At 41.7% G+C, this 27,147-nt stretch overlaps 1 protein-coding gene across 7 annotated transcripts in view; it reads right to left on the reverse strand.

Moving 5' to 3' along the window:
- The window catches only part of LTBP1 (latent transforming growth factor beta binding protein 1), a 400,132-nt gene that overhangs the window by 250,660 nt on the left and 122,325 nt on the right, over positions 1-27,147 (reverse strand). For 6 of the 7 annotated variants that reach the window (XM_059405447.1, XM_059405446.1, XM_059405445.1 and 3 more), the window contains one exon: positions 10,794-10,963. In XM_059405447.1, coding sequence (XP_059261430.1) covers positions 10,794-10,963 — 170 coding nt within the window. The remainder of the gene's footprint in view (positions 1-10,793; positions 10,964-27,147) is intronic. The other variant, XM_059405448.1, reaches the window with a different exon arrangement.

The raw sequence follows: 27,147 nt of genomic DNA on the forward strand, positions 1-27,147 counted from the left end.
TACCTTCAGCAGGTTTTTAGAAATACATATTATATGGTCTTGAGGTATATTAAGGTGTGGTTTGGAAACTGGGATCTCTGACAAGAAACATCATGAATCACTTTCTCCACTCAGAGTCTTTTTAAAACTTTAAAAAAGAGGCATCTGATTTTGCTCTATTTCCATGTTAAGACCTGGCAGAGTCTCCCTGACAGGTATTTGCACACATAGCCCACTGTGGTGGCCTGAAAACCCAAAACCAGAGAAAGATGCACAGGAGGCATGATGGGATTTCAGGGTCTTACTACAAAGACTCCTGTCCGTACTCACTCATGAACAGAAGCTGGACATTCTCCATTCCATGTGAGCAAGAATCCGAGAGCTGAAAACACTTCTTTAACAATCCAAATTGGGGAGAGTGGGGCACCTGGGTGGCTTAGTAGGTTAAGCCTCTGCCTTCGGCTCAGGTCATGGTCTCAGAGTCCTGGGATCAAGCCCTACAACGGGCTCTCTGCTCAGCAGGGAGCCTGCTTCCCCCCACCCTCTCTCTCTCTGCCTGCCTCTCTGCCTACTTGTGACCTCTCTCTCTGTCAAATAAATAAATAAAATCTTTAAAAAAAATCCAAATGGGTACTGATATATAAATTAGGTAACACCGCAGGCCCTATGAAACCCCAGGCCAGGCAGGGCATCTACCAACACCCCAAGCTTTCTCGGGAGTAATAGGATAAAGACCAGACTAAAGGAGGGAAGAAGAGTAATGCAGCTGGGCTACCCTTCTCTAAAAGGCAGTCTTTGGTACTCTGAGTCATGAAGACATGCAGTTGTTGAGGGGAAGGGTTCAAACAGAATGTGTGCTCGCTGAGTTCTCTGCCTACAACACCCTGGGGAGTGCTCTGCACACACTCGCAAGTGATGGGGCTGAAAAGTAGAGCTGTGTATAGCAAAACGGGAGATGCAGGTTTCAAGACAACCCAGAATAGCCAGCCACACAGGCCAGACCCTGTGGAGACCAGAATATACTTCCATAACTGGGAAGACATTAAGAATCGGTATTATGGAGGGCGCGTATGGGGTGTGGTACATAAACAATGAATGCTGCAACACTGAAAAGAAACAAAATAAAATGGAAAAAAAAAATCTGTAGTACTTTCAGCAACCCATTATATGTTGCCCTATATCCAGAAAATGCCCTTCAGAAAATGCCATTGGACTTCATTCTTGGACCCAACATTGACATGATACAAAGCTTCTCCCGGCTGTTTCTGCTTCTACTTGGTATTCTACTTCTGCTCCAAGTGCTTACTGTTCAACCCTAACTTACAAATTTCTTGAAAGGTTCTGATTAATCTTACTTCATGAGTATCATCCCTCTAAGGGAACGTTCTTCTGTCAGGCCACCTTAGAGCAGCTGGCCAGCTCAGGGTGGTTTTCTTGGGTCAAGTGCCTATCCATCTTCTGCTCCACGGTGGCGAGAAGCTGAGGTCACCCAGACCTCATACATTTTTACCTAAATGTATCCTAGCTGATTAGAACAGTATCATCTGCTCTGAGATCAACAACTGCCCAGACTGTCTTAAAAAGTCAATCTTGTGCCTTGCTAAGGTAATCTAAGAAAAGCAGAAGTCAAAGGAACTGGCCGGCCAGCGGACTGGATCCATGGGGTTTTCGCGGTACAAGGAAGAGGGGAACCAGACAACCTAAAGCTCAGATCTGCCATACTTGCTCCTTTAGTAAGAGCAAGTCACACAGCCACGCTCCAAGTCAATGGGGCGGGAAAACCCACTATCCCTGCAAGGACACCTCGGCAAGGAGGAGGTGGAAAGAAAGAATTACATGGAAATAAGATCTACATTTTTATTCTTTACTCTGGGCTAAAAAAAAACTGTCGTGGATAAAGGCTAAATAGGTCAGGAAAATGTTAACAAAATGTATGTGCCTCTCTCCTTGTAAAAACAAACCAAAGCCCACTTAACATCGGGCTTTGTCTTTGTTGAGTATCTATAGTTACAAACACAAAGAAAAAGGCCTTCGGACCCGATAGCATCTACCCAACTGTATCACCAAAGGCGGCATAATATTTCTGAAGGATGAGTAAAGGGGGAAAAAAAATATCAAAAGGTTTTGCTCGGGGAGTGTTATTCTGGACCCCTCTAAAGGGAAGCAGAGCTCTGCGGGCATGGAAACTGAACATGTGGGCGGAAGAGCTCGGCTTTCGGCCGGATCTGAGGCAGGCAATGGCCATCGGGAGATGCACCTGTAGCCATTCAGTGGCCCGCAGTCAAACAAGCAGCACAGCTGCGGCTCCAGGCATCGTTAGCAGCAAGCACCGGATCCCACGCAAGCCGCCCGGGGGGCCATCTACCAGAGGGAGCCACACCACCGCCCTCCCCTCTGCTGTCCAGATTCTTGTTCTTCCCCGAAGCTTTCTAGGTCTGTTCCTAGGTTACAGGGGTTTTGAAATAACTGTGATGTTTTTCACAAGAGCAACCACGGCCAGTTTAAAGTTTTCATTTAGTTAAAAGGCTGGGACCTTGGGAAGAGCGAACGTGAGAGCGCTGTGAGGGCTACATGAAAATTTTTTTTTTTTTTTAAGAGATCCTGGTGAGATGGATAATGTAGGCAGCTTCAGAAAAATAACTCTTGAAATAACACATGTTTATGTCGGTGATTGAACATGTATGTGTATAGATGCATATACGTGCATCACACATACGCATTTCGTGGTTTAATGTTTTCCTGTCAGAAGAGGTACTCAAATACAATCCTACGGCAATTGCCTCTTAGGGAAGAAAGGTTTCCCTCCCATCGCAACTGTGTGTGAATTTGTACTTCCTCTGTACGGGAACACAACTTGGGCAACTGGGTTTCAGTAAAGGCACATTTCAATTTCATGAGGGGCTAATACTAATACCAAAAAAAAAAAAAAAAAAAAAAAGCAGAACTAAAATTGTAGAAAATTACAACACAAACTCTCAAAGGTCATAAAATGTAAGGGAGGTAGGGAGGGCTTTACCTCAGAGTGGGGAAGACAGACTCGCCACAAGGCAGTAATTTTCAATGCTAAGAGGACCCCTCTTTAAGGGGACTAACCTGGGTAAAAACACATTTTATTTCAATTCCCTTTGGAATATCTCCTTAGCATTATTTTTGTACAGTCTCATTTCTGTTGAATCAAAACTATCACTGCAACTTTAACAATGATTATTCCCTAGAAACTATTTTCTTATTCAGAATTAAAATCAAAGTAAAGCCCTCTGTCTCTGGCAGAGAAATCCAAAGGCTGAGTAAAGCATCTCTTCTTTTTCAAACACGGATTTTCTCCTCCCAAAATGCTGTTCTGCACTTTCCAGGCAACCTGTAAATTCACTCGTGGCATTTTCCCCCACCATTATCATGGTTTGATCACAGAATATTCTGGAACCATACAGAATCTATTTCTCAATATCTTGAACTTGGTCCCAATACCCAGAAATATCCTTGGATTACTTTGTTTATTTATTATGAAATCTTGGACCCTTGGGATTAAAACCTCCTTCTCTGGCATGAAAGGCTTCCCATTGGAGAATTTAGATTACATAACCCTTCACTGTATGCTTCCCTCCACTGTTGTTTTAATATTGTTGGATAAGCTTCCTGGAAGTGTTTCAAATCAGTCTATGTCGACCATTGCCCAGCAATCTTCTACTGTGTGTAAGCAATCAAGAGGCAAAGAGAACGTTAATGTTCACTGACTTTCCTGGACTGGGATGTGATCAGAAAACTCCTGGATAAAACATACCACCTGCCCTCACCACCCCCAAATGAGGCACAGTGGCCATGGCAAGACGGCACATGAATCCTTCCCTACAGCAGGAAAGGACTCAGTGGAATATAGATTTTTAAGGACATCAGCTCAGCAAAACCCTGATCCTTCACCCGTATTCACTGGAATGTTTTCTCGACATCAGTTTGTACCAAGGAATGCTGTTGCTTTGGCATCTAGGCATTGAAGCCAACGAGAGGTGATACCCTTCTAGTCATCTACAGTGCTAACAGCCACACTGACATACAGCTGGAAACTGGCTCAAGGTTCCTTATTCCCACACAAAGTGTGGTGTGGGTGACCGAACAGACCAATCAAGGACTTGACTGCATAAGGCAAAAAGCATGGAGATTTACCCTAATCCCTTCTTTAAAGCAGTCTTTTTTCACACCTAGTATTTTAAATGCTAAATTGTTTGTTAATTTTCATCAGCTCCTTGGAAGATCTAGCTCCTGGCTGGTTCCCACTTCCACTGCCACTCGTACCCAATCCCCAAGACATTTATTTGCACATGACCCACCAAAGGTGTTCTCCATGCAGGGAGGGCTATCAGGGCAGCAGAACGTGCACCTATGGAATTCTCCTTCCCTCGAAGTGCACACTCTGTCTATGGGCAGAACTTTGTCCCAGTGGGGCTCTCACCAATCAGTGACTGTCAGTGAGGGCATCGCAGACATGGGGAGTTGCCAGCACATGCAATATCTCCTTCTACTCTTTCCTTTCTCTCTTCACACTGATATCCTAAAGTGAGGCTTGGGTGGTTCTCGGGACCACTCCTCTTGACCTGCATTTTCAAACTGCTCCTCCCCTGAAGATCTCCCAATCACAGTCCGTCCCATGCAGAACAATCTGGCTTGCATTTCCTCAACTCTACCGATTGCATCTACATTTGTCTTTACCCAATTGTCGGTTCAGGGTTTCTCTCTTCTTTTGGGAAGGGCCAGCAGGTGAAGGATGACTTTGATGTCTCTTCTTCACATCACCTTCTTTCTGTCCCATGGTGGGCTATCTGAGATATACCACAGACTCTCCCCCTGTGAGGACTCAGACTGGCACTGGGCACCAGAGCATTTTAGCAGTGTTTTTATCTACCTTCTTGAAGTGGTTGGGATAAGCAGAACCGTCCTGGCCAAACAGGGCTGACTTCGTAACCTTTGGATTTGTTTTGCCAAAGAAAAAACTCCTTGTCAGCTCTGACCCTTTGCAGAAGCATTGCCTTCCCACAGTGAGGACAACCAGGAAGTGCATGGTTTTACAGGGAATCTCTTTGCTGTATCAGTCTGCAACCATACACACTCCTCACTCCAAACACAGGAGTGAGGGGGAGACCTAACCAGCAAACCCTGAGATGCTTCCACACCTTGTTATGCTTCTTGATGTCACGTGGAACAAAGCCTGGGGGCTCCTGCTAGCACACTCAACCAGTGTCACTAGAAGTACAAAGCGGAGGTCTCGTGCCCAAGGGCCCATGCTCTTCACTGTCTGGGACTGGGGGCTACAGTCATGCCAGAACTGAGATGCAGGGGTTAGCCTCACTGCTGCTGTGAGAACAATGGCGTCTTTGCCTCCCCATCTCCAGCCTGAGACCCGGGTGACTACTCCACCTTCATGTGGGGGAGCCAGGAATTTCAGGTAGCCTGTGATCAGTCACTGGCTGGTTGCTGAGTTGGCTGATCTGTTTCAAGGACCTGAGAGAAGTCAACAGACACCACAGGATCCAGGGCTAAGGGGGTCCCAGTGCAGGCAGGATTATATTTTCTTCTGTCAAGAGGGGCCCAGCGAGGGCGGCGTATCTGCTTCCTGAACCACGATGGCTGCTTCGTCAAGCAGTAAGGCTACACTTACCACTGAAAATAGTGAGCTTGTCTGAACTTCTGTGATTTAACAGGACCATGTGTCTGAAAGGCCAGCAATCCATCTCTCCCCCGTATTTCAGCACATTGGGGGAAAAACTGGCAATTCTTTCAAGAATCTGACTTGTATCTGCTTTTAAAACTTTAAAAAGGTAGTATGGGAAAGTGGACATGTGTCTTTCCTGAAATTTAAAATTTAAATGAAACTTGAAATTAAATTTAAGATTTAAATGAAATTAAAGAAAATCTAAATGAAATGAAATTAAAATTGTAGGTAACCTTGAAATATACATAACCTGTTTTAAAAGCTAGGTCCACCTTGATAGGAAAACAACTTGAACTGGCAATGGAAAATCTGATTTAGAGAAGTTTAAATTTCTAAATATTTCCAAATCCTAAAATGCAATAGAAAAAGAGACAAAGCGGATGTATATTTAAGATGGATTGCCCAGTCCTTTAGCTCTTAGAACTCTTTGCAGAACCTCCAAACCACTTCAGTTACATGAATATTTCTGCTCATCCTAATAACCTCCTTTTTAAGTAAGTCTACCACCTTTCTTAGGAAGCTGTCTAGTACTTACAACCCTGAAGATAAAAATGTCCTTCCACCACAGATTATAACAAATAATCTCTGCTTTTAGCATCATCAAGCATCCCATGGTGTTTTTACTATAATAGCAGACAGTCGTATGGACACTCACTACCTTCGAGGCCTTTTTCTAGCAAGTTATGCCAAACTAATCTCTTTTTTGTGCGAATTATTTGGGTTTGCCCCTGAACGTATGCTATACTAATAATCTCGACTGTTTTTTGTAAAATGATCTTTCAAATGGTTATCAAGTCACTTTAACTTTTCTTCCTCTGGATTATAAATACTAAAGTAAATACAACAGAATTTGGTTTATATACTCAATTTTTTCCTAGAAGTCACCAAGGAAGATACTGGATAAAGCAGACCCCTCAGCCCATACCATACTTAGAGAGAGCCCAAGGAGTTCCATTCCTGGAGTTCATGCTAAGTGTTTTGTTAACTATACACACACACACACACACACACACACACACACATTACTTTAAAATTTTAAATATATTCACAGGTCATACAACCACTATGACTACCTAATTCCACAATACTTACCAACCCAAAAGAAACTCTTATCCATAAACAATCACTCCCCCTCTCCTCAACTCCTAGCAATCACTAATCTACTTTCTGTCTGTATGGATTTGCCTGTTCTGGACATTTCGTATAATGGAATTATATGTGATCTGAATCCTTTTGTGTCTGGATTCCTTCACTCCACATGTTTTCAAGGTTCATTCACGCTGTGGCACGCATCCGTATTCCATTCCTTCTTTATGGCTGAACGACCCCTTGTAAGATACACCACATTTGGTTTCTATTTTCATCAGATGAGAGACTTTTTGGTTGTTCTCACTTTTTGGTTGTTATGAATAATGCTATGGACATTTGTATACAAGTTTTTGTGTGAACACATGTTTTCAATTCTCTTGGACATATACCTAGAAGCAGAAACGATGGGTCCTACAGTCACGATGTGTAACTTTTGGAGGACTTCAGGTGATAGCTTAATGTGATTTAGTCTAGCCAGATGGCAGTTACCGGTTCATCCAACAAAAATATTATTTCTGTCAATATTAAATGGCTTTCCGTGAACACAGGAGTGACATCCATTATTTTCCCAATTGCTGTGTGGCCTGCCATTCTAACAGGAAAGGAAACCGGACTTATCAGACAAGAGTGGTCTAGTAGCTCATACATTTTTGGCTGCCTTTGAACGAATGGAGATGTATCTGAGATCATGATGGTGAGGAGGGTGGACTGCGGGGACAGGGACAATGAAGGTGACAGCTGGTGACACACAGAGCCTCTTGGACAGCTTTTAGCTCAATGGGTATGACCTAGCTACCTACAAGCCCAAAACCTAGAAGTTTTTTGTACACTGACAGACTAAGTCACTAGATCGGCACCTCGCATACTTGACCACCCAGGAGACTAATCAAGCCAGCCACTCAAAAGAAATAAATAATTTTTTTTTTTTTTACAACCCGTCTGCTAAGAATGATTTTCACATTTTTAAATGTCACATTTATAATAGTCACGTAAGAACCTATCTATAACATCCTCACGATTATGAACCTTGGCTCACCAAACCTGCAGTATGTACTATCAGATCCTTCAAGGGAAAGTTTACAGACCCCTGCTGTAGCGGATACTCATGCAAATTAAATTCTTGAGACCAATGAATAAAGCATAGCCCCACTATGAATCTGTCACTAGAGATAACCAGTAAGCAGCCAACGCCCAACACAGGATGTCAAGCGACCTGGGAAGTGACTCAGAAGGATGGCAAAGCACAGAACGAAAACAGGGAACGCAGAATGTGCACAGCGGTAAGGGATGGCGCATCAGGTCATCAAATCTCTGGGAAATTCTAATAAAATGCTCATGCTTTACAGCAGAGAACACCTCCGTAGCAATGTGGGAGTTCGTTTCTGCCTATCTACTTTATCTAGAGAGTGCTAGACATAACATATTAACACACTTTGCTTTACTGGACCCATCACATACACCCCCCACCACTGTCATCCTTTTCCCACTCCTTCTGACCATTTTCTCTCTTGGTCTCCTGGGCATCAACAGCAAATCCTTATTCACTTGGGCTTGCAGGGCTATGGCTCCCCTATTACAAGGTGGTTAATTTACACAATGCTGAGAGCTCCCAGTAAGTATCGTGAATGCTGTTTGCATGGTGCTATTAAACTTACATTCACTACAGCAGACCACCTCTTTTATTTCAATTCAACAGGGAAAACAACTCTTGGCTTTTGCCAACCTCAATGTTTTCTTTAGTTGCCGAAGTTTCCCAAAAGTAACGACGGTGGCTGCTGGTTGCTAAGTCTCTTTCCAAGACATATTATCCGTACCTGCTGGTAATATCTTCTGTTTTTCTCATGAGTCAGGATGATCTACACCTAAAACTGGACCTTAAAATTCTTCAGCAAAATGAGAGTTTCGTCTGTTTATATTTGATCTCTTCTATAAGGATGAAAGTAAAGACATTAGAAGTTCCTGATTTTCCTGGACTTTGCTAACTTTTTCTCCCTTTCTATTATATGTAAGGTTTCCTTGGGGGCTCTTTTCACCTAAGGCAAAGACATTACCTTTAGATTCTTAGTATTCCTTGTCCCTCCTTTCTAGTTTTAATCTTTCTATTGTTGTTCTCACTCAATTTTGCCATATCCGTATCCTCATGGTCCTGCCAAATTACCTCTTTCTAAAACTTTCCTATTAGCATTCCAGCTCTCAACAGAGTTCTGGGCTCAGCAAAAAATAGCCACATCTCCTTTCCTGGCCTTCCCAAATGCCTATTTCAATTAGTTCCTAAGCCTTTTTTTTTTTCACTAACTTCTGGGGAGTTTGAGCAGAGAACCCCATCACTGTGATTATGTGTTAGTCTGAATTACTTTACTAGTTCCCAGCTGTGGAAAAACGACATTTAAACAGAATGGGTGAGAAATTTAGGGGCAATACAGATAAACTTCTCTTCCTATTTTTCTAAAATGTAATTTCATCTTCCAGAAGACCTTTCTGGTCCAGAAGACCTCTCAGAAGGTCGGAGAGTTTAAAATACACACACATTGTGGGACCCGTCATTCCAATAACAAATCATCAACAAATCAAAACCAGTATTATCTCTAGTTTTATACCAGTGGTTTTCAGACCATCTTTTCCTGGTGTTTCCATACAGTTCAAAATTCTCTCCTTTACCAGTATGAGTATAAGTTTCCAAAAACTCTCCTCCTATCACACTCTAAATCTGGGGTTATTTTTTTATTAAGAGTAGACAAATACTATATACTCAGGGATATTCACAAAGAATAAATTATAAAGCACTTAAATCAAAGGATCTTTAAAAACAAGATGGACACCTCGATTATTCCACAAATAATGGGGAAGTGTCTTGCCTAGTGGACAAGGAGATCATCTATAGGATTTCTCCACTGTTCCCTTTTGAAAATCCCCAGAGCTTGCTTGTCCAGTCAACCTCATCCAACTACTATTGCTCTGGGGAATCCAGCCTCAGGTCACTGAGCAGTAATAAGAGGTAATTTGACAGGACCATGAGGATACGAAAAGTGCAACGTGCAAACCTTACATGAGATACTCTTTTTGTTAAGTCACCAATTCTCAGGGAAGAGTCAACCACTCTCGAACGGTGACCAACTCAGGGAGGTGGCCCTAGGCCCATGGAACCAAACCCACGCAGACAGAGATGTCTGAAGGACCCAACAGCAGTAAACACTCTCTCTCAGCTATCCTCACTCTTTTTGGTGGTGAAAGACACTCCTTTTCAACCAAACAACTGGCATTCTCTTTCATTACTTGTGGCGGAGGCAATCAGTCAACGTGAGACGGAGCAGGAAGCTGCTGGAACGAGCGCGTGCGTCTCGCTCTCTCGGCTCTGAACTCCAGAACATTTCCTCCAGATGCTGCCAGCAGACACTCTGTAACACCTAAACCACAAATCATCACATTCCCCACCCTTTGCACCAGGGCTTGTCCTTGAGCTTCCCACATAGCGAGATATTAACCAAGCTGGCCACCGATGATACAATACACTTTACAAACTCAGACGAAAACCTGCCACACCATCCACGCCATATACTGAAAAGTGGAACTCGGGTCATAAAAATAGCCACTGGAGGTGAACCTCAGAGAGTAATGCAGGGCATTTCAGACATGTCACAGGGCATGAATCCTGGCTATTTTACTAAAGAAAATATGTTATCAATGTAAACATGTCAGGCATACAACTGTATCTAAAAGGAAACCAAGCATGTGTCAGAAATGGCACCATCTTGCAGAAATTACAGGCAGGTCACTGCAGACTCTGCCAACATCCAAGGAAACTGCCATTCCTCAAAAATAAAGAAAATGGGCTGCTGTCTAATTGTTTTGGGAACCAGGGTGGGTTTGTTGTGTTTGGGTTGTTTTTCGGTCTTTTGGTTTCTTTTTTTAACGACTCTTAGGTTTTATCTACTGTGACACATTAAAGCCATCTAAACCAAACAAAGTATTTCCAAACTATGATACTGTAACTTAGAAAAATCGTTGACTGGACTATACTCACACTGAAAAGGTGCCGGGACTCGACCCTGCCCGTATCTCAAAGGGAACGAACCTTCCGTGGACTGCTCTCCCGAAATCACCTTCTGGGCTGCAAAGTACTTAGGCTTGAGCACGTAATCCTGGGTCTGGCCATGATGAATCATCACATTCTGTGAGGAAAGGGGTGTCACTCTGGGAAGAAACAAAGCCGGGATAGGGACATTAATTATGAATTTTTAAAGCTAAGGTGGGAAAACAAGAAATTTAACTTAGGAAACAGACTCCACACAAGGCTCAGTTTTTCCTTCAAATACTGTAGTTGCCAATTATAATACTAGGAACTAAACACTTATATGCTTAGAAACCTTAACACAGGGCACCTGGGTGGCTCAGTAGGTTAATCATTCAACTCTTGGTTTGGTCTCAGGTCATGATCTGGAGGTTGTGAGACTAAGCCCTGCATTAGGCTCCACACTCTGTCTCCCTCTCCCTCACTTGTGCGCACACGCACGTGTGCACACACGCACGTGTGCGCACACAAACACACACTCTCTCTCTAAAATAAATAAATCTTTAAAGGGAAGGAAGGAAGGAAAGGAGGAAGGAAAGGCAGAAGGAAAGAAGGAACCTTAATGTAAAAAGGGACTGTGCCTATACAGTCAAGAATAGGCTGAACAGACCACCACAGACGGAGTCTATCACAGGATTCAGAGCAAAGTTAGTACAGCCTGTATGCAGTACACAGGACATTTATACATAAGAAAGACAATGACCAATACATGAAAAGGATCCCATATTTAAAAAGCACATTTTATATATACTGGTAAGCAGACAGTATTGGAAATGCAAAGAGGGAAAAGGAAGAAGGAAACACAGAAAGGGGGCTATGAAAGAAATTCCCAGGTTGACCAGTTGTGCAAAATCAACAGTCAACAATCAGAGCCTGAACAGTAAACGGTGGGACCTTCCTAATGACAGAAGGGAAGATGGGCAAGCTCCTTGAGCCTCACGCTCCTAACCAGTACCATAGAACCTCTGTCACACACACAGGGCAAAGAAGAAAAGGCTCATAAAAATTGTGAACCCATAAAAACTGGAAAAAAAAGAATTTTTAAAATTATTTCTTGAAATACAATTATGATAAGGAAGAAACATTCAACTTTTTCTAGTTAACATTTAAATATTTTATGCTGCATCTCATAATAATTAAAAACTGTACTATTCTGGTTAAATGTTTTATAATGACTAGTTCCTGAGAATAACAACAATGGTAAGAATAACTAAGCACAATCTCATTTCCTCACTGTCACAAGTCAAGAACCTTGGGGACTCCTGAACACAATCACCCCCTGGCCCAGCCATTTTCTAGGACAGTTCTCTTTTGTTCCATGTAATGGAAACCATTCTTTTTTTAAGTTGGGTTTTGTTTTTTTTTTTTTAATCTGGCATAGTTAACATACAGTGTTATATTAGTTCTGGGTATTTTATCCAAACAATACAAAAATACTAATTCAAAGGGATCATGCACCCCCTGTGTTTACAGCAGCATTATCTACAATAGCCACGACAAGGAAAGAGCCCAAGCGTCCATAGGTAGATGAATGGATAAAGAAGATGTGGTAATATATACATGACAGAATATTATTCAGCATGTTAACTTTAAAATAATAAGCCTTTGCCCAGATTTAAAATTCCCTGGGGAACAGGACTAAAATTATTAGCTAAACCAGATGAATAAATAATCAAATAATATAAAGAAGATATAACCAAGTAATTCTAGAAAATGCTTTATTGCTACCAAAACTGCTGGGACGGAGCATTTTAACAGCAAACAGAGCCTATGGAAGGAGACCTTTCCAGTGTAATCTTGAATTTTATCGAATGTGGCACATTAAAACCACCTCAATCAATCAAAATATTTCCAAACTATGATACTAGAACTTAGAAAATGGTTGACTGGGATAGAATCACACTGATAAGGTAACCCAAAGCCCCAAAGAGTGTTCCTAAAGAGGGACTCTAGATGAGAGGAAGAAATGACACTGTGACAGGTGAGTACGAAAGGTCAACCATCAAGCAACCCAAAACAACACCACACAGTATCTCATCAAAATCAGGAACAGTCCTGAATAAAGTCAGCCTGTTTGGCTGACTCTAACTAGAGCCGACGAATGAGTTCTTCTGTGGGACAAGGCGTCCATAAGAAATGAAAGAAGAGGCTGGGATGAAGAGTGCTTCCCTCTTAGCCAGTCAGGGACCTCGATCCACCATTCTAAAACGGAGAGTTGCCGGAAAGCCTAGGAAAACCCACCGTGGGCCTGAGTTTTCCCAGACACAATTCCATGGATGGGCACTCCCTCTATCACTAGACTCATGACTTAAATTACTAAAAGCCTAAGTAAGGCTTAATGCTATAAACACTTTTGTTTTGATGATGTAAGTGTTGGTTTGAACTTTAAGCATGTTTGGTTGGGATCGAGTAGAAAGCGTAACAGCTGGACACATCTGGTGGTGAATGATAAGAACCACACGTCTACTCCATCAGCCTCGCGCAAACGGGAAGCCCTTCTTCTCATCTCTGGAGCAACTCACTCCCCAGCTATGCTGTCATCCTGTCCCGATGCTGCTGGCACACCTGTTGGCAGAAGTACTTCTGTTGGCAAGAGGACAGCATTCCAGCTCTGACCGCTGCCAGGTAGGATGGACGCAGGGCGGGCCAGGTGGGAGGTGGGGAGGGGGGTCTGCCTGCTAGTCAAGGTCCTCCCTTTTCTCCCCTCCGAATCAAAAAAGTGAGAGGCACCACCAAATGAGCTGAAAGCTTATGTATGGGCTCCTCTTCCGTACACCTACCTGGAAAGTAATGAACAAACAAACGGGCTTACTGGGACTTGAACTTGAATAAAAACTCTCAGCCACTAGGGACTTAGGGAAATGAGCCACTGTAATGGTACTTAAGTGTCACTAGAATAGAAACACTAGGCAAGTCGCATACGGAGCTAACCTGAAGGGCACTTCCCCTTCCTCCATCACCTTTCCTTTCCCCCAGGGCAAGAGTGTCAAAACACAGGAACAGACTGAAGCCACTGTGCATGACAGCCCCACAAAGAAAGAAGCAAAGCCACGGACGGCGGCACCACCTGGGGCAAATGGAAGAAGCCGTGCCATCACGCATTTCACCAAGACATGATTCGCATTCTCTTCTCTCTTCCTCCCTTCACGGCTGGCCTCCACTTTTCCCTCTAATGTCACCATTCAGTTACTTCCACTCCAGACCACCTCGTTACCTCTTACAAATACATATCCTCTTTAACTCTTCTCTTTTGTCTAAGTATTTCAGGAATGATCTCCCTCCTTTCATTTCAATTGGATTTTCTCCATTCTTTCCTCTCCCAGGGCTGGGGGGTGGGGAGGCTTGTCTATCACTAGTGAGCATAAGATGTGTCAGAGCATTACAATTTTATTTAATTATTTATAAAAGATCTTATTTATTTATTTGACAGACAGAGATCACAAGTAGGCAGAGAGGCAGGCAGAGAGAGAGGAAGGGAAGCAGGCTCCCCGCTGAGCAGAGAGCCTGATGCGGGGCTCGATCCCAGGTTGCTAGGATCATGACCTGAGCCGAAGGCAGAGGCTTTAACCCACTAAGCCACCCAGGTGCCGCGCATTACAATTTTTTTTTTTAAGAGAACTAAAATATTTGAGAAAATTAAGCTAAAAATGAAAACTGTAGGACCTCTGGTTCAAAATGGGGGGGTTTTGTTTTGTTTTGCTTTAGATACCTAAAATGTCTCACCTACCTCCAAAGATGTCCTTAACATTATAAGGAATAAAAAAGATTTAAACCCAGAGTTGACATTTGGCTCTTACACAACAGTACAGCCACACAAGTCATTAAAATATGGAAATATTCTGTTCTAATAAACAGCTGCTATCCCAAGGCCCTTAGTGCCCCTCCCTCCTCCCAGCACTGGGCCTCCCAGAACATACAGCCCTCAATCCTGTAAAGGAGTTAACACTTAGCCGAGCTGGATTTCTAGGTCCCTGTTCCAGCCTGGCTTTGGATTCGTCAATACCTGGGCCGCAAAGGGTACTAAACATGGTTCGCTGTACCCATTAATAAACACACAAAAGATATTTCAACAAATCTGTAAGATTCAAATTGGATTGAGAAATGCTGACTGTTGTAGCAGCCAGGAGGAATCCATGGCCTGGAAAATATCTTCCTAATTTCTTTTAGTTCAACCTGCAGTAAGAAGTCCATTTTACTTGGAGATCCAATCCATGTATATACATATAGGTCTGTGTTTTTATTTAACTAAAATAAGTGTTATAAAACATTATTTACCCTTAGCATGTGTAGGACACTTTGAGATTTTGTCCGCTCATCTGTTTTTTTAAGTGACAGTCCTGAACCACTACATTGATTTCATGACTTCATGACTCCCTAATGGGTTGCAACCAGTAGGCGTAAGGGCACTAGTCAAGAGTGAGGGCACAGGCACAAAGGAGACAATCTTCTCAGGGAAACACAGAGGAGTTTTAGACCTGAAACCAAGTAAAGCAAGGGGTGATTTAAAAAAAAAAAAAAAAAAAGTAGAGCTGAACACTGGTGTCGTGACTAAAAATCTTTATATAAAGGCAGTTATCCTCCCCAATTCTAGCCAACAGAACATCCAGAAGTCAGACTTCCACCCTTCTGAGGGGTGAAAAAAAATGCATACTCTTCTCTAAAAGAAAGGAACTATGTTGTATAAACCACAAAACTTACTGCTCCCCTCTCCCAGAGCAAGGTCTTCTCATTCTTGATTCTGGATTCCTCTAGCTCAAAGACTGGTCTCCCGTTTTCCCCCTGAAAAGATGTGTGCCAGGAAATCAGGAAGACAGGGAGTTCCAGGAGAATGATCCCAGGGGATTAAAGGAGTCACAAGAACGGAAAATACAACTGCAATGTTGGAGACACTTGACTATCTGGTATAAAATGCAACCACTGGAAAGAAAAATGGAGAATACATTCAAACGTGATACTAGGAACACTCTTCTTCAAGGAGCATACTTGAGAGCGAACCACGACACACACAGAGAGACCCCAGCACTGAGTGGTACTCCCATGGACAAGATATTGCAAATGCTGTAACTGTCAGGAACAACCATGTTCCCAACTCTGGTGATCTTAATGTACAGAGTTAGCCAGAGAAGGTTGGAAGATTCTAGAAGAAGAGGAGAAGGGGAGGCAAGACTGGGATGGCCACTGCCTTCACCTTATGAAATGCAAAGTCATCAGATAAGATTCATGACCTTGAGAGATGATGTTGACAAGAAAAACAAGAGGCACAATCTGCTCTTGGGGTGTACACAGGCTATGAAAATGAAATAATGATTTTGAGAGAAAGGGTGGGGAGTGAGAGGTGAGGTAAATGAGCTAAATCTTCACTTTCTATGGCAAGAAGTGTTTAGACAGCATCTAAAAGGAATAAATGAGGAAATGACTGGGTGAAGACAAACTACCCGAAGGACCAACAGGACTTAAGGTTTAAAGGCAGGACAGTTGGGGGCAAAAGGAAAAGGATTCAGGTGACAAGGAAGGTTTCAAGCCTAGTTGACTGGACAGTTATTTTTGTTCAAGGCCAAGGGGAAAAGAAACAGCAAAGGAGCATGCTGAGTTACGGCAGGCAGAAGAAAGGGTCAGTTTGTGAGGACAATAATTACGTTCGAGACAGAAAACGGAGCAAGTCTCCGAGGGGCAATTAGGGAAAGCCTCCAAGATGTGGAAAAGTGATGTTCTAAGAGGAGCCAACTTCTTCAAAGGCAAAAATGTTTCAGAAAAAAAGAACACAGAGCCACATGGTCTGGAGGTAGAGAGAAAATGGGGGGGGGGGGGGATTAGAAGATAAACAAGAATAATGTGGGTCCCGAAAGAATAAATGGAAGACAGTTCCTAGGAGGAAAGGAGAGAGCATCACCTGCCAACTGCAGCAGAAAAAGCAAGGAATGAAATGAGGAAAGGTTGTCGTGCCTGGGTTGGGAGGTCACTGGTACCATCCACAGTGTGTTTTCAGTAGTGACAGGAGTGTGGCTACAATGGGCCATACACTTGATAGGTGGCATGCTGTGTCACAGGGACAAAAAGAGGAAAAAGAGGCTGGACTTAGGGATAGCCCTGGCCATCTGAAGACCTGAGTCCGTGGAAACTTCTGTATCTTTATAAGCAGAGGGGAAACAATCGCATACAATTTCTTTCCTTAAAAGAAAGGATTAGTCACACACTGTTTACACTGCTGCCTTCAGAGTGGCAATTTTTGGCACACGTACCGACTAAACTTTTCCATATTTCTACTAGATTCATTATTTGACCTGTGGAATGGGTGGGAGGATCTGGCAAAACACAAGCCCCTTTCCACTTAAGGAAAGAGCTTTGGACCTCACAGAAGGAAACCCCCAACAGGCCATAAAATGTTTCCCACAGAAGTCCAGTCTAAGGCGATCCAAACCTTTCCCCTCTGTGTAGCGTACTCAGGTTTATAATCCAGACTAAGAGAAACCAGAAGGGGAAGAAAACGGAGCTGGAGGAGGCCACGAAGAGTCATGTCCAGACTCTCAGGGCCAGTTTCTGCCAACAAAACTCAAGGGATCCTAGGTGGCCTGCATGGGTTCCAAGTTGTTGAGAAGCATGGGTACATGCTCCTCAAGGGAGAGGCGGTGCACTCAAGTACACAGGATGCCAGCTACGGTTTGGTGGAGGAAACAAGAGTTCTTGAGGCTGAGATGCACAGAGGGAAGGACCAAGAAAAAACATACAGCTAAGAAGAGGTCAGAGGACAGCATAACACACATGTGAAGGGAGACTAATTTTTGTGGTGAGCCCATTCACACCGAATTATCTTTCAGACCAAGAAAAGGATTAGGAGGTAAAAGACTGCTGATGATGAGATCAAAGGGCAGCACAGACAGCTTGCCAGTAACAGGATAAGGCAGAGCCGGAGTCTGCCAGAACACACACAGTGGAAGTACAATGAAACAAGCAAACACAAAGTCTGGAGAACAGAAGGAAAGAGAAGAGTATATGAAACAGCTAAGTGTGGGGGATAGACCAGTAGGGGACTGAGGAAATGAAATGAAAGAAGGTAGATATTGCGGGGGGGGGGGGGGGAGTGCTTGGAAATGTAGTAAACTGTGGTGGTCATCATTAATAAACATGGAAAACAGAACCAAGTACTTTGGGAACCAATGGTCTTTGGCATGTGGTTCTTTCCTGGAAGTGATTCTGCCCCCAGAGGTATGTGGCAATATCAGAGACATTTTTGAACGTGATGATTCAGAGGTGAGGGGCTCAATCCCGTGGGGAGGAGCCGGGAGCTACTGAATGTCCTCGAGTGTACAGGATAGTCCTCCACGAGAAGGAATTATCTGGCCCCCAATATCAATAGGGCCAAAGCTGAAAAACCCTGTTATCAACACGTGCTATTATTATCAAACAATTTTAAGAGACATGAGTAAAGAGCAAATGGCCTGTGGGAATGGCCATGAAAAGCTTTAGAGGAGATAAAAATCTGTACAACCTCCTATGTACTTTGTATCCCCTATGAGGCCAGGGACATAGACCTGGACTCAGATTGCCTGGCTGGCAACTTGGAAGAGGGGGCTGGCCTATCCCTGAAAATGGCATGGAATAGCAATTTAAAAAAAAAAAAATCATTTACTAGAATTCCTTGCAGGAACAGTACAACATAGAATTGGAAAGAACTTTTTGTTAAAAAAGGAAGGGAGCGCACCGTGAAGAGACGGTGGGAAAAGAGTTGCCATGAAGCCTTCTAGGATGGGCGAGTCCAATCAACCACTGTGTTTTGTTATGCCAAGAAGGTCACATGTGTTCAGAGCTTGGCATGACCTGTTGGGGTAACAGACAAGGCTGAGAGCTGCACCTACAATTTCCCACATCTGCCTTTTCTTCAAATGGTCCTCCATATCCTAAGAAATGTCTAACTTGTGGTGTCTCACAACTGGCCCTCAAGAGGAAACCGGTGTCTCCGCACAGCCCTGGTGAGGAGACACTCTTTTGAACATGACTGCTACAAGAAAACATCCCAGGAATTCTCAACCCATCTAATCCCAAGTTCCTAGAAGAGGGGAAAATATAATCAAAGAGCTGTAATGAAGAGGAAACTTTAAGAAGCAAGGGGAGAAAGACTTCCTCTTGGAAAGTTTAATGAAATAATCCCAGCCCTTCAGAAATAAACAATGAAGTTGGCTGAAATCAAGTGCTTGGGGCGGGGGGGGGGGGGGGGGGGGGGGGGGGGGAAGGAAATGGTCTAAACAACTCAATTAAAAGCCAGAGCTTGTCAGACTGGTTAGAAAGCAAGACCCAACTACACAGCTGCCTACAATAAACCCACTTTAACTATTATGACAGACATGTTAAAAGCAAAAGATTGAGAAAAGATTACACATGTTCACATGAATCAGAACAAAGCTGGAGTGGCTAGGACTATGTTAATACAGGCGGAGTAGATTTCAGAGCAAAGAATATTACTAAGGATAAAAAGGATCATTTCATAAGGATAAAGGGTCAATTCATCAAGAAGACACAAGAATCCTAAACAGCTGTGCACTTGATAACAGAGCTTCCAAGTATGTGAAGTAAAAACTGTTTAAAAAAAAAAAAAAAGCTATGATGGGGCGCCTGGGTGGCTCAGTTATTGGGTGTCTACCTTCGGCTCAGGTCATGATCCCAGGACCGTGGGATCAAACCCCACATCGGGCTCCCTGCTCCGTGGGGAGCCTGCTTCTCCCTCTCCCTTCCACTCTCCCTCCCTCCCACTCCCCCTGCTTGTGTTCCCTCCCTCGCTATGTCTCTCTCTGCCAAATAAATAAATAAAATCTTAAAAAAAAAAAAAAAAAGAAAAGAAAAAGCCATGAGAAACAGATAATTTTGTTGTTTTAGTTCCTGTTTCAATACCCGTTTAAAAAACTGACAGAACAAGTACACTTGAAAATCAGTACAGATATAAAAGACTTAATGCTATCAACCAACTTAACCTAATTGACATTCATAGAACACCCCACCCAACAACAGATGAACACGTTTTTCAAAATGCATTCAGAGTATTTACCAAGATAGACCATAATTTCAGCATATAAAAAGTGTCAGTAATTTTTAAAGGACTTGAGTCATACAAACTATGTTCTCTGGCCATCATGAAATTAAATCAGAAATCGTAACAGAAAGATCTCTGGAAAAATCTTCTAAATATCTATAAACTAAAAACTAAACTAAATTTGTGAACTTCAAAGCAACCAGAATCCACAGGACTAGAAGAGTCACAAAATTTGCATGGAACTACAAAAGACAGCGAATAGCCAAAGCAACTTTGAAAAAGAAAAGCAAGGTTGGAGGCATCCCAATTCTGGACTTATGTAAGTTATATCACAAAGCTGTAGCAATCAAGACAGCATGGTATGGGCATAAAAACAGACACAAAGATAATGGAACAGAATAGAAAACCCAGAAATAAACACACAGCTGCATGGTGAATTAATCTTTGGTAAAGTAGGAAAGAATATCCAATGGAAAAAAGAATCTCTATACCTTCAACACATGGTGTTGGGAAAAGTGGATAGCCACAGGCAGAAGAATGAAACTGGACCACTTTCTTATACCATACCCAAAAATAAATCCAAAATGGATGAAAGACCTAAATGTGAGGCAGAAAACCATCAAAATCCTAAAGGAGAACATAGACAGTAACTTCTTTGACATCAGCCATAGCAATTTCTTACTAAACATGTCTCCTGAGGCAAAGGAAACAAAAACAAAAATAAACTACTGGAACTTCATCAAAATAAAAAGACTTCTGCATAGTGAAGGAAACAATCAACAAAACTAAAAGGCAACCTACTGAATGGGAGAAGATACTCGCAAATGACATATCAGATAAAGGGCTAGTATCCAAAATCTATAAAGAGTTTATTATCAAACAAATAAACAAAAAAAATCTAGTTAAAAAATGGGCAGAAGACATGAACAGACATTTTTCCAAAGAAGACATACCAATGGCCAACAGACACATGCAAAAATGCTTAACATCACTGATCATCAAGGAAATATGCATCAAAACTACAATGAGATCTCATGCCTATCAGAATGGCTCCAAATTAACAACACAAGAAACAACAGGTGTTGGTGAGGACACAGAAAGGGGAATCCTATTACACTGTTGGTGGGAATGCAAACTGGTGCAGCCACTCTGGAAATAGTATGGAAGTTCCTCAAAAAGTTAAAAATAGATCTACCCTTAGATCCAGCAACTGTGCTACTAGGTAGTTACCTAAAGAATACAAAAATAGTAATTCAAAGGCATACATGCACTCCAGTGTTTATAGATTATTTACAATAGCCAAATTATGGAAAGAGCCTAATTTCCCATCAACTGATAAATGGATAAAGAAGATATGGTGTGTGTATATATATGCATATGTACACACACACACACACACACACACACAATGGAATGTGTGTATGTATGTGTGTGTGTGTGTGTATAGCCATAAGAAAGAAAAGATCTTTTATAGTCATATATACACATAGATAGATATAGATATATATAGATATATCCACAGAAAAGAATGAAATCTTGTCATTTGCAACAACTGGAACAGAGCTAGAGAGTATCATGTTAAGCAAAATCAGTCAGAAAAAGACCAATAACATATGGTTTCACTCATATGTGGAGTTTAAGAAATAAAACAACAGATCACAGAGGGAGAAAAGAGAGGCAAACCAAGAAACGGATTCTTAACTATGAGAACAAACTGATGATTACCAGAGGGGCAGTGGGTGGGGGCTGAGTGACATAGGTGACAGGGATGAAGGAAGGCACTTGGCTGTGAACAGGTGTTCTACAGAAGTATCTAACTACTGTATCATATACCTGAAACCAATATTACACTGCATGTTAACTAACTGGATTTAAATAAAAACAAACAAACAAAAAAAAGATGAAGAAGTCCTGGGAAATACACCATACATATAGCATGGTGGTTATATTTAATATTACAATATTTATTAGTTTAAATTTCCTAAGAAGGTAGATTGCAAGTACTCTCACCACAATAACTTATGAATGTTAATTAGCTTGATTGTATAATTATTTTACAATTACACATAGCAAGCCATCACATTATAGACCTTAAATAGGTACAATTTTTGTCAACTATAAAAAAACCCCAAAGGATCAGGGCACCTGGGTGGCTCAGTTGTTGGGCGTCTGCCCATGATCCCAGGCTCCCAGGATCGAGTTCCACATCAGGCTCCCTGCTGGGCAGGAGGCCTGTTTCTCCCTCTCCCACACCCCATGCTTCTGTTCCCTCTCTCACTATCTCTCTCTCTCTGTCACATACATAAACAAAATCTTAAAAGAAAAAAAAAGGATCAAAGAAGAAATCAAAAGAAAAACTCAAAATTACTTTGAATTCTGAAAAATGAAAACACAACCTATCTACATTTACAGGCTGCTGATAAACCACTATCAAGGAGCAAACGTGTAAGACTAAGCACCTGTATTAGAAATGAAAAGTCTCAAATCAATGACCTCAGCTTCCACAAAGACAAACTAGAAAAAAATGAAACCCAAAATGGAGAGGAAATGAAATAAAGGTCAGGGCAGAAATCAATGAAATACAGAAACAGAGAAAAATCACTAAGTGCAAAAGCTATGTGAGATCAGTGAAATTGATAAAACCACAGCTAGACTGATTCAAAAAACAAAATAAGATGCAAATTCTCCCTATCAGAAATGGGAAGGGTGATGTCACTTATATACCCAAAAGGTCTGATAGAATAATTTGAAGAAGCCCCATTAGCCAAGGATGAAAAAATTTCAGCATTGGTAAGAAAAAGTGATGATCTGAAATAATTCATATGTGTTTAAATACATCCATTCAATCCATTCATCCATTAAAAAAAAATTCTAAGTGGGGACGCCTAGGTGGCTTAGTCGGTTAATATCTGACTCTTGATCTCAGAGTCATGAGTTGAAGCCCCAAGTTATTTAAAAAAAAAAAAAAAAAAAAAAAAAGACAAAAAATTCCTAACTCACCTTTGGAAAATGCTAGATCATCAACTCATTTCAAAACTGGTCATGAAAGGACAGAATCAAGCAGAGTATACCGTCATGTGATAGGTATTTTTGTAAGTCAACTTGAAGGGTAATTTTGGATGAGATTAACACTTAAGTCTCTGCACCAGGTAAACAGAGGACCCTTCACAATGTGGGTGAGCTGAAGGCCTCCCTGGCTAACAGCAAACTCTAAGCAGCAGACTGTCTTTGAAATTTACCTGAACTACTGGTTCTCCATGTCTGCACTGCTGGACTCACCACGTAAGCCAATTCCCCATCAAGAAATCTCTTTATACATACATACATACTTGCTGGTTCTGTTTCTCTGGAGAAGCCTAATAGGACTACTACTTCCTATACAAACTGAGCCCCAGCCAAATAATTGAGGAAAGAAAATAAAAAAGGAACAGGATTAAAGCACCACTGCTGGCAAAACCTTGTAAGATGTAGGTGTTGATTATCAATGGCTGCTAACATCACAAAGAGAGACAACATGTTCTCCCTGATGGAAGAGAGGAGACTACTTATAAAGAAGTCCAATCAAAAATCAAACTCGAATCTGACCAAGCCTCGAGATCTATACACATTCATAGGAAATTCAGCGGGGCAGAAATACACGTGAGCATCACAGGGGTACCGCCAACAAGCTCTCTAGTTTCTGCGAAAAACTTCCAGTAAAAAGAGGGGAGATTAAAAGATAGGAGAAACAGAACTCTAATGCAACAGATGAACATGGTTTCGATCTAGGGAGTACTTATGAAACATTTGGGGAAATTTAGATACCTGAAATTTTATCGATTTTATTTGTTTTGGGTAGGCTAATAGTCTTGCAGCTACTTATTAAGGGCCGGTATCGTTTACAGATACATGCTGAAACATTTATAGGTTGATTTCAAAATAATCAGAGGGAGGCAGAGAAGCAGATTGAGTATAAACAAAACAACTAACTTTTGTGTTGTTAAGCATGAAAACTGGTGCATGGATATTTAAGGTTTTTTCATACTATGTTTACTGTTATTTTTGTGTTTAAACTATACTATGAGTTTATAAAATATAAGTATCCTACCACAATTACTTTTTGTGATTTTTTTTAACCTGTATCAAATCACATATTCACAGGTACTCTGAAAAGGAGGAAGCACTCTGTGAGTAAGATACCAATATTACTTATTCACAAAAAGAAAAAAGGAGACCAATAAACAGCAAGGGGGGGATGAAACAGAAAATCGCAGCAATGCATATCCTCTCTTTCCTTCTATTGTTAATTATCGAAGCTACATGCTAATGAGACAGATATCCTATCTACCAAGAATGAAGTAATTATTCAATGGCCCTGAAAAACCCTTAAGACTAAAATAATCAAAACCTTGAAATGGATTAAGTTATTTAGCAAGTAACCATGGAAGGAAATACTATTGATAACTAAAGTCCTAAGTTTTGTCAAAAATGAGCTGCTGCATTTGGTTACTTGGGACAATGTCCCTGAACACAAACTAAAAAGGAATTGTAGGCATCTATTTATCTGAACCAAGAAAGCCCAGAGGAAACCTAATTGAATACAATCCAAAAAAATTCCAAAATGTAAACAATAAGTCTTCTACTCTATTGGGGAACTGCCGAATGCAAGGCTTTTTAATCAAATTTTAGGAACCAAATCCTGACTCTACTACTTACTATGGGAAGGAAGAAGAGAATTACCTCAGTTTCCTCATTGTAATCGAAGAATAACATCCACCTCATAAAGTTAACATGAAGACAAACACAAAATGTGATTTTTTTTTCCCCCTGATGTGGGGAAATACCTAGCACACCTAGCATAAAATCTGATATGCCCACAAGGGTGTTCGATTCTTTCTTTCTCCTCCACCAGGTAAGGAGGACCGCACAAAAACACAATTTCACCGCTCTGGTTATATTAGAGTTCTTATTCAAAAATGACTCAAATGTATAGTTAAGAGGAAACCAACATTTGTCTCAAAGTCTTATAAGTAACTTCAGACTTTTTTTTTAAGACCATGAGTTCAGAATGTTCCCATTCAGCAACCTTAAGATGAGTTGTTCAAGGGCACCTGGGTGGCTCAGTGGGTTAAGCCTCTGCCTTCGGCTCAGGTCATGATCGCAGAGTCCTGGGATCGAGCCCCACATCGGGCTCCCTGCTCAGTGGGGAGCCCGCCCCCCCCCCCCCCCCCCCCCCCCCCCCCCCGGGGGGCCCCCCCCCCCCCCCCCCCCGCTTGCCTCTCTGCCTACTTGTGATCTTGATCTCTCCCTCTCTCTGTCAAATAAATAAATAAAATTAAAAAAAAAAAAAGATGAGTTGTTCATACTGATACACTTACAAAGGAAAGCCCTCCGTGCTCATGCAGGAGTCAAGGGACCCAGCACCACAGCCGCTATGAAATAAAGTTTGGCAGTTCCTCAAAAAAACTAAACACAGAATTACTGATGATCTGGCAGTTCTACTGCCAGGTATGAACCCAAAACAGCTGAAGGCAAGGACACAAAAAGATAAGTGCACAACAATGTTCATGGCAGCATCCTTCATAATAGTCAAAAAGGTAGAAATGACCCAAGATATGCCCTTCACGGGCGAATGGATAGACAAATTGTGATGTACACATTCAATGGAACATGACCCAACTCTACAAAAGACTGAAGTCCTGACACATGCTATAATGTGGGAGGACCTAGAAAATGTTATGCCAAGTGAAATAAGGCAGATTAAAAAGGACAAATTTTGTACAATTCAGGTACCTAAGAATAGACAAATTTATAGACACAAAGTAGAATGAACAGGGATAAGGGAAGAGAGTTCTGTTTAATAGGTACAAAGTTTCTGGTTTGGGATGAGGAAAGTTTCAGAAAAAGATGGTGGTGATGGTTGTAGGATGCTGTGAATGTAATTAATGCTAATGAATTATACACCTAAAATGGTTAAAATGGCAAATTTTGTTATCTATGTTGTACCACCATTGGGGGAAAAATTACATAATAAAGATCCCAGATCTGTTAAAAAAAAAAAATATATAGCACTACAGTCAGAGAGGAAGGGAGAAGGCAGGTTTCTAAGCCCCTGACCTCCAGCCTCCAGTATTTCTGGCAATACAGCAATAACACTTCCTCATCTCAGCAAATTCTAAGCATGTTCTTGTCCCTTTTAGCCAACTTTTTCATATGCCAATTCTACAGTAATGACCAGGAATATGGTTCCATCCCCTATATTATCACTTCAGTCTTTTTTCCTCCTGCTTTCTGACACTCTTCACTTGAGTAGCCACTCCTTGAACCCACTGAGATTTCGGCGTCAGCAGCCCTAATGCCCTACATTCTCCAATGAACCTTTTCTTAAAGCAGTGGGGGGAATTAACATCCTGTTTGCCAGACACGGGAAATAACCTCTATCCACCTGCCTGGGAAGCTTTTCATACTTAATTGTGCTCCTTGTCTCCAAATTCTTCCCCCCAGCACTGTTGTAGCTGTCATATTTCATGAATTTTTTTAAGTCAGCTCTCCATCATGGACCCTGATGGCAGCAAGAAGAGACATTCATGGTTTTTGGTTTTGGATGCTAACTTCATACACTCCCCTTCATTACCTGGAAAAATAGAACTGATAGTGGGAACACGTCAGACAAAACTACTCTTTTACTATTCCCCCTTCCCAATTATCAACATTTTCCTTACACTGAGCTCTCTGATGGGCATCTAGAGAATGTCAAGGACAGACACAATGGGTATGAGGATCCAAGGGCACACTTCTCCAAGACCAAGGTCCTCACAGTGTTCAAGATGGCGAAAGGGTCAGATTTGGTCAATTAAAATCATAATTCTGCCTGTACCCCCGAACCTTTGAGCAAAGGGTCAGAGTCCTATCTCAGTTTCCTCGTCCGTAAAACAGAGGGATCTATGAGAAAAACCTCCCAAGTACGCTCCTCACCAGCTCTGAAATTCAGTTATAAACACATCAACAACCCTAACTCCAGTTAGGGAGTCCTCTAGTCACATTAAGAAATATTTAATGTGAGACGTATTTGTTTTTAATGTAGTATACATTTAGGTATCAGTTAAGTAGAAAGAGAATCTCTCAATGTTTTATTTCCCCACCCTGAAACTACATTAAAAAAGAAAATTCTTCCGATTTTTAAGGTGAATGCAATAAGCTCTGTTTTCCCCAAATGGCCTTGTTTTTTTTCTATTACATTGCTGCTAAACTAGGTCACCTAAGTAATAAATATTGAAACCATTTAACCGAATTCAAACATCTGTT

Source organism: Mustela nigripes, chromosome 7 (assembly GCF_022355385.1).
Source record: "Mustela nigripes isolate SB6536 chromosome 7, MUSNIG.SB6536, whole genome shotgun sequence".
NCBI classification, from domain to species: Eukaryota; Metazoa; Chordata; class Mammalia; order Carnivora; family Mustelidae; genus Mustela; species Mustela nigripes.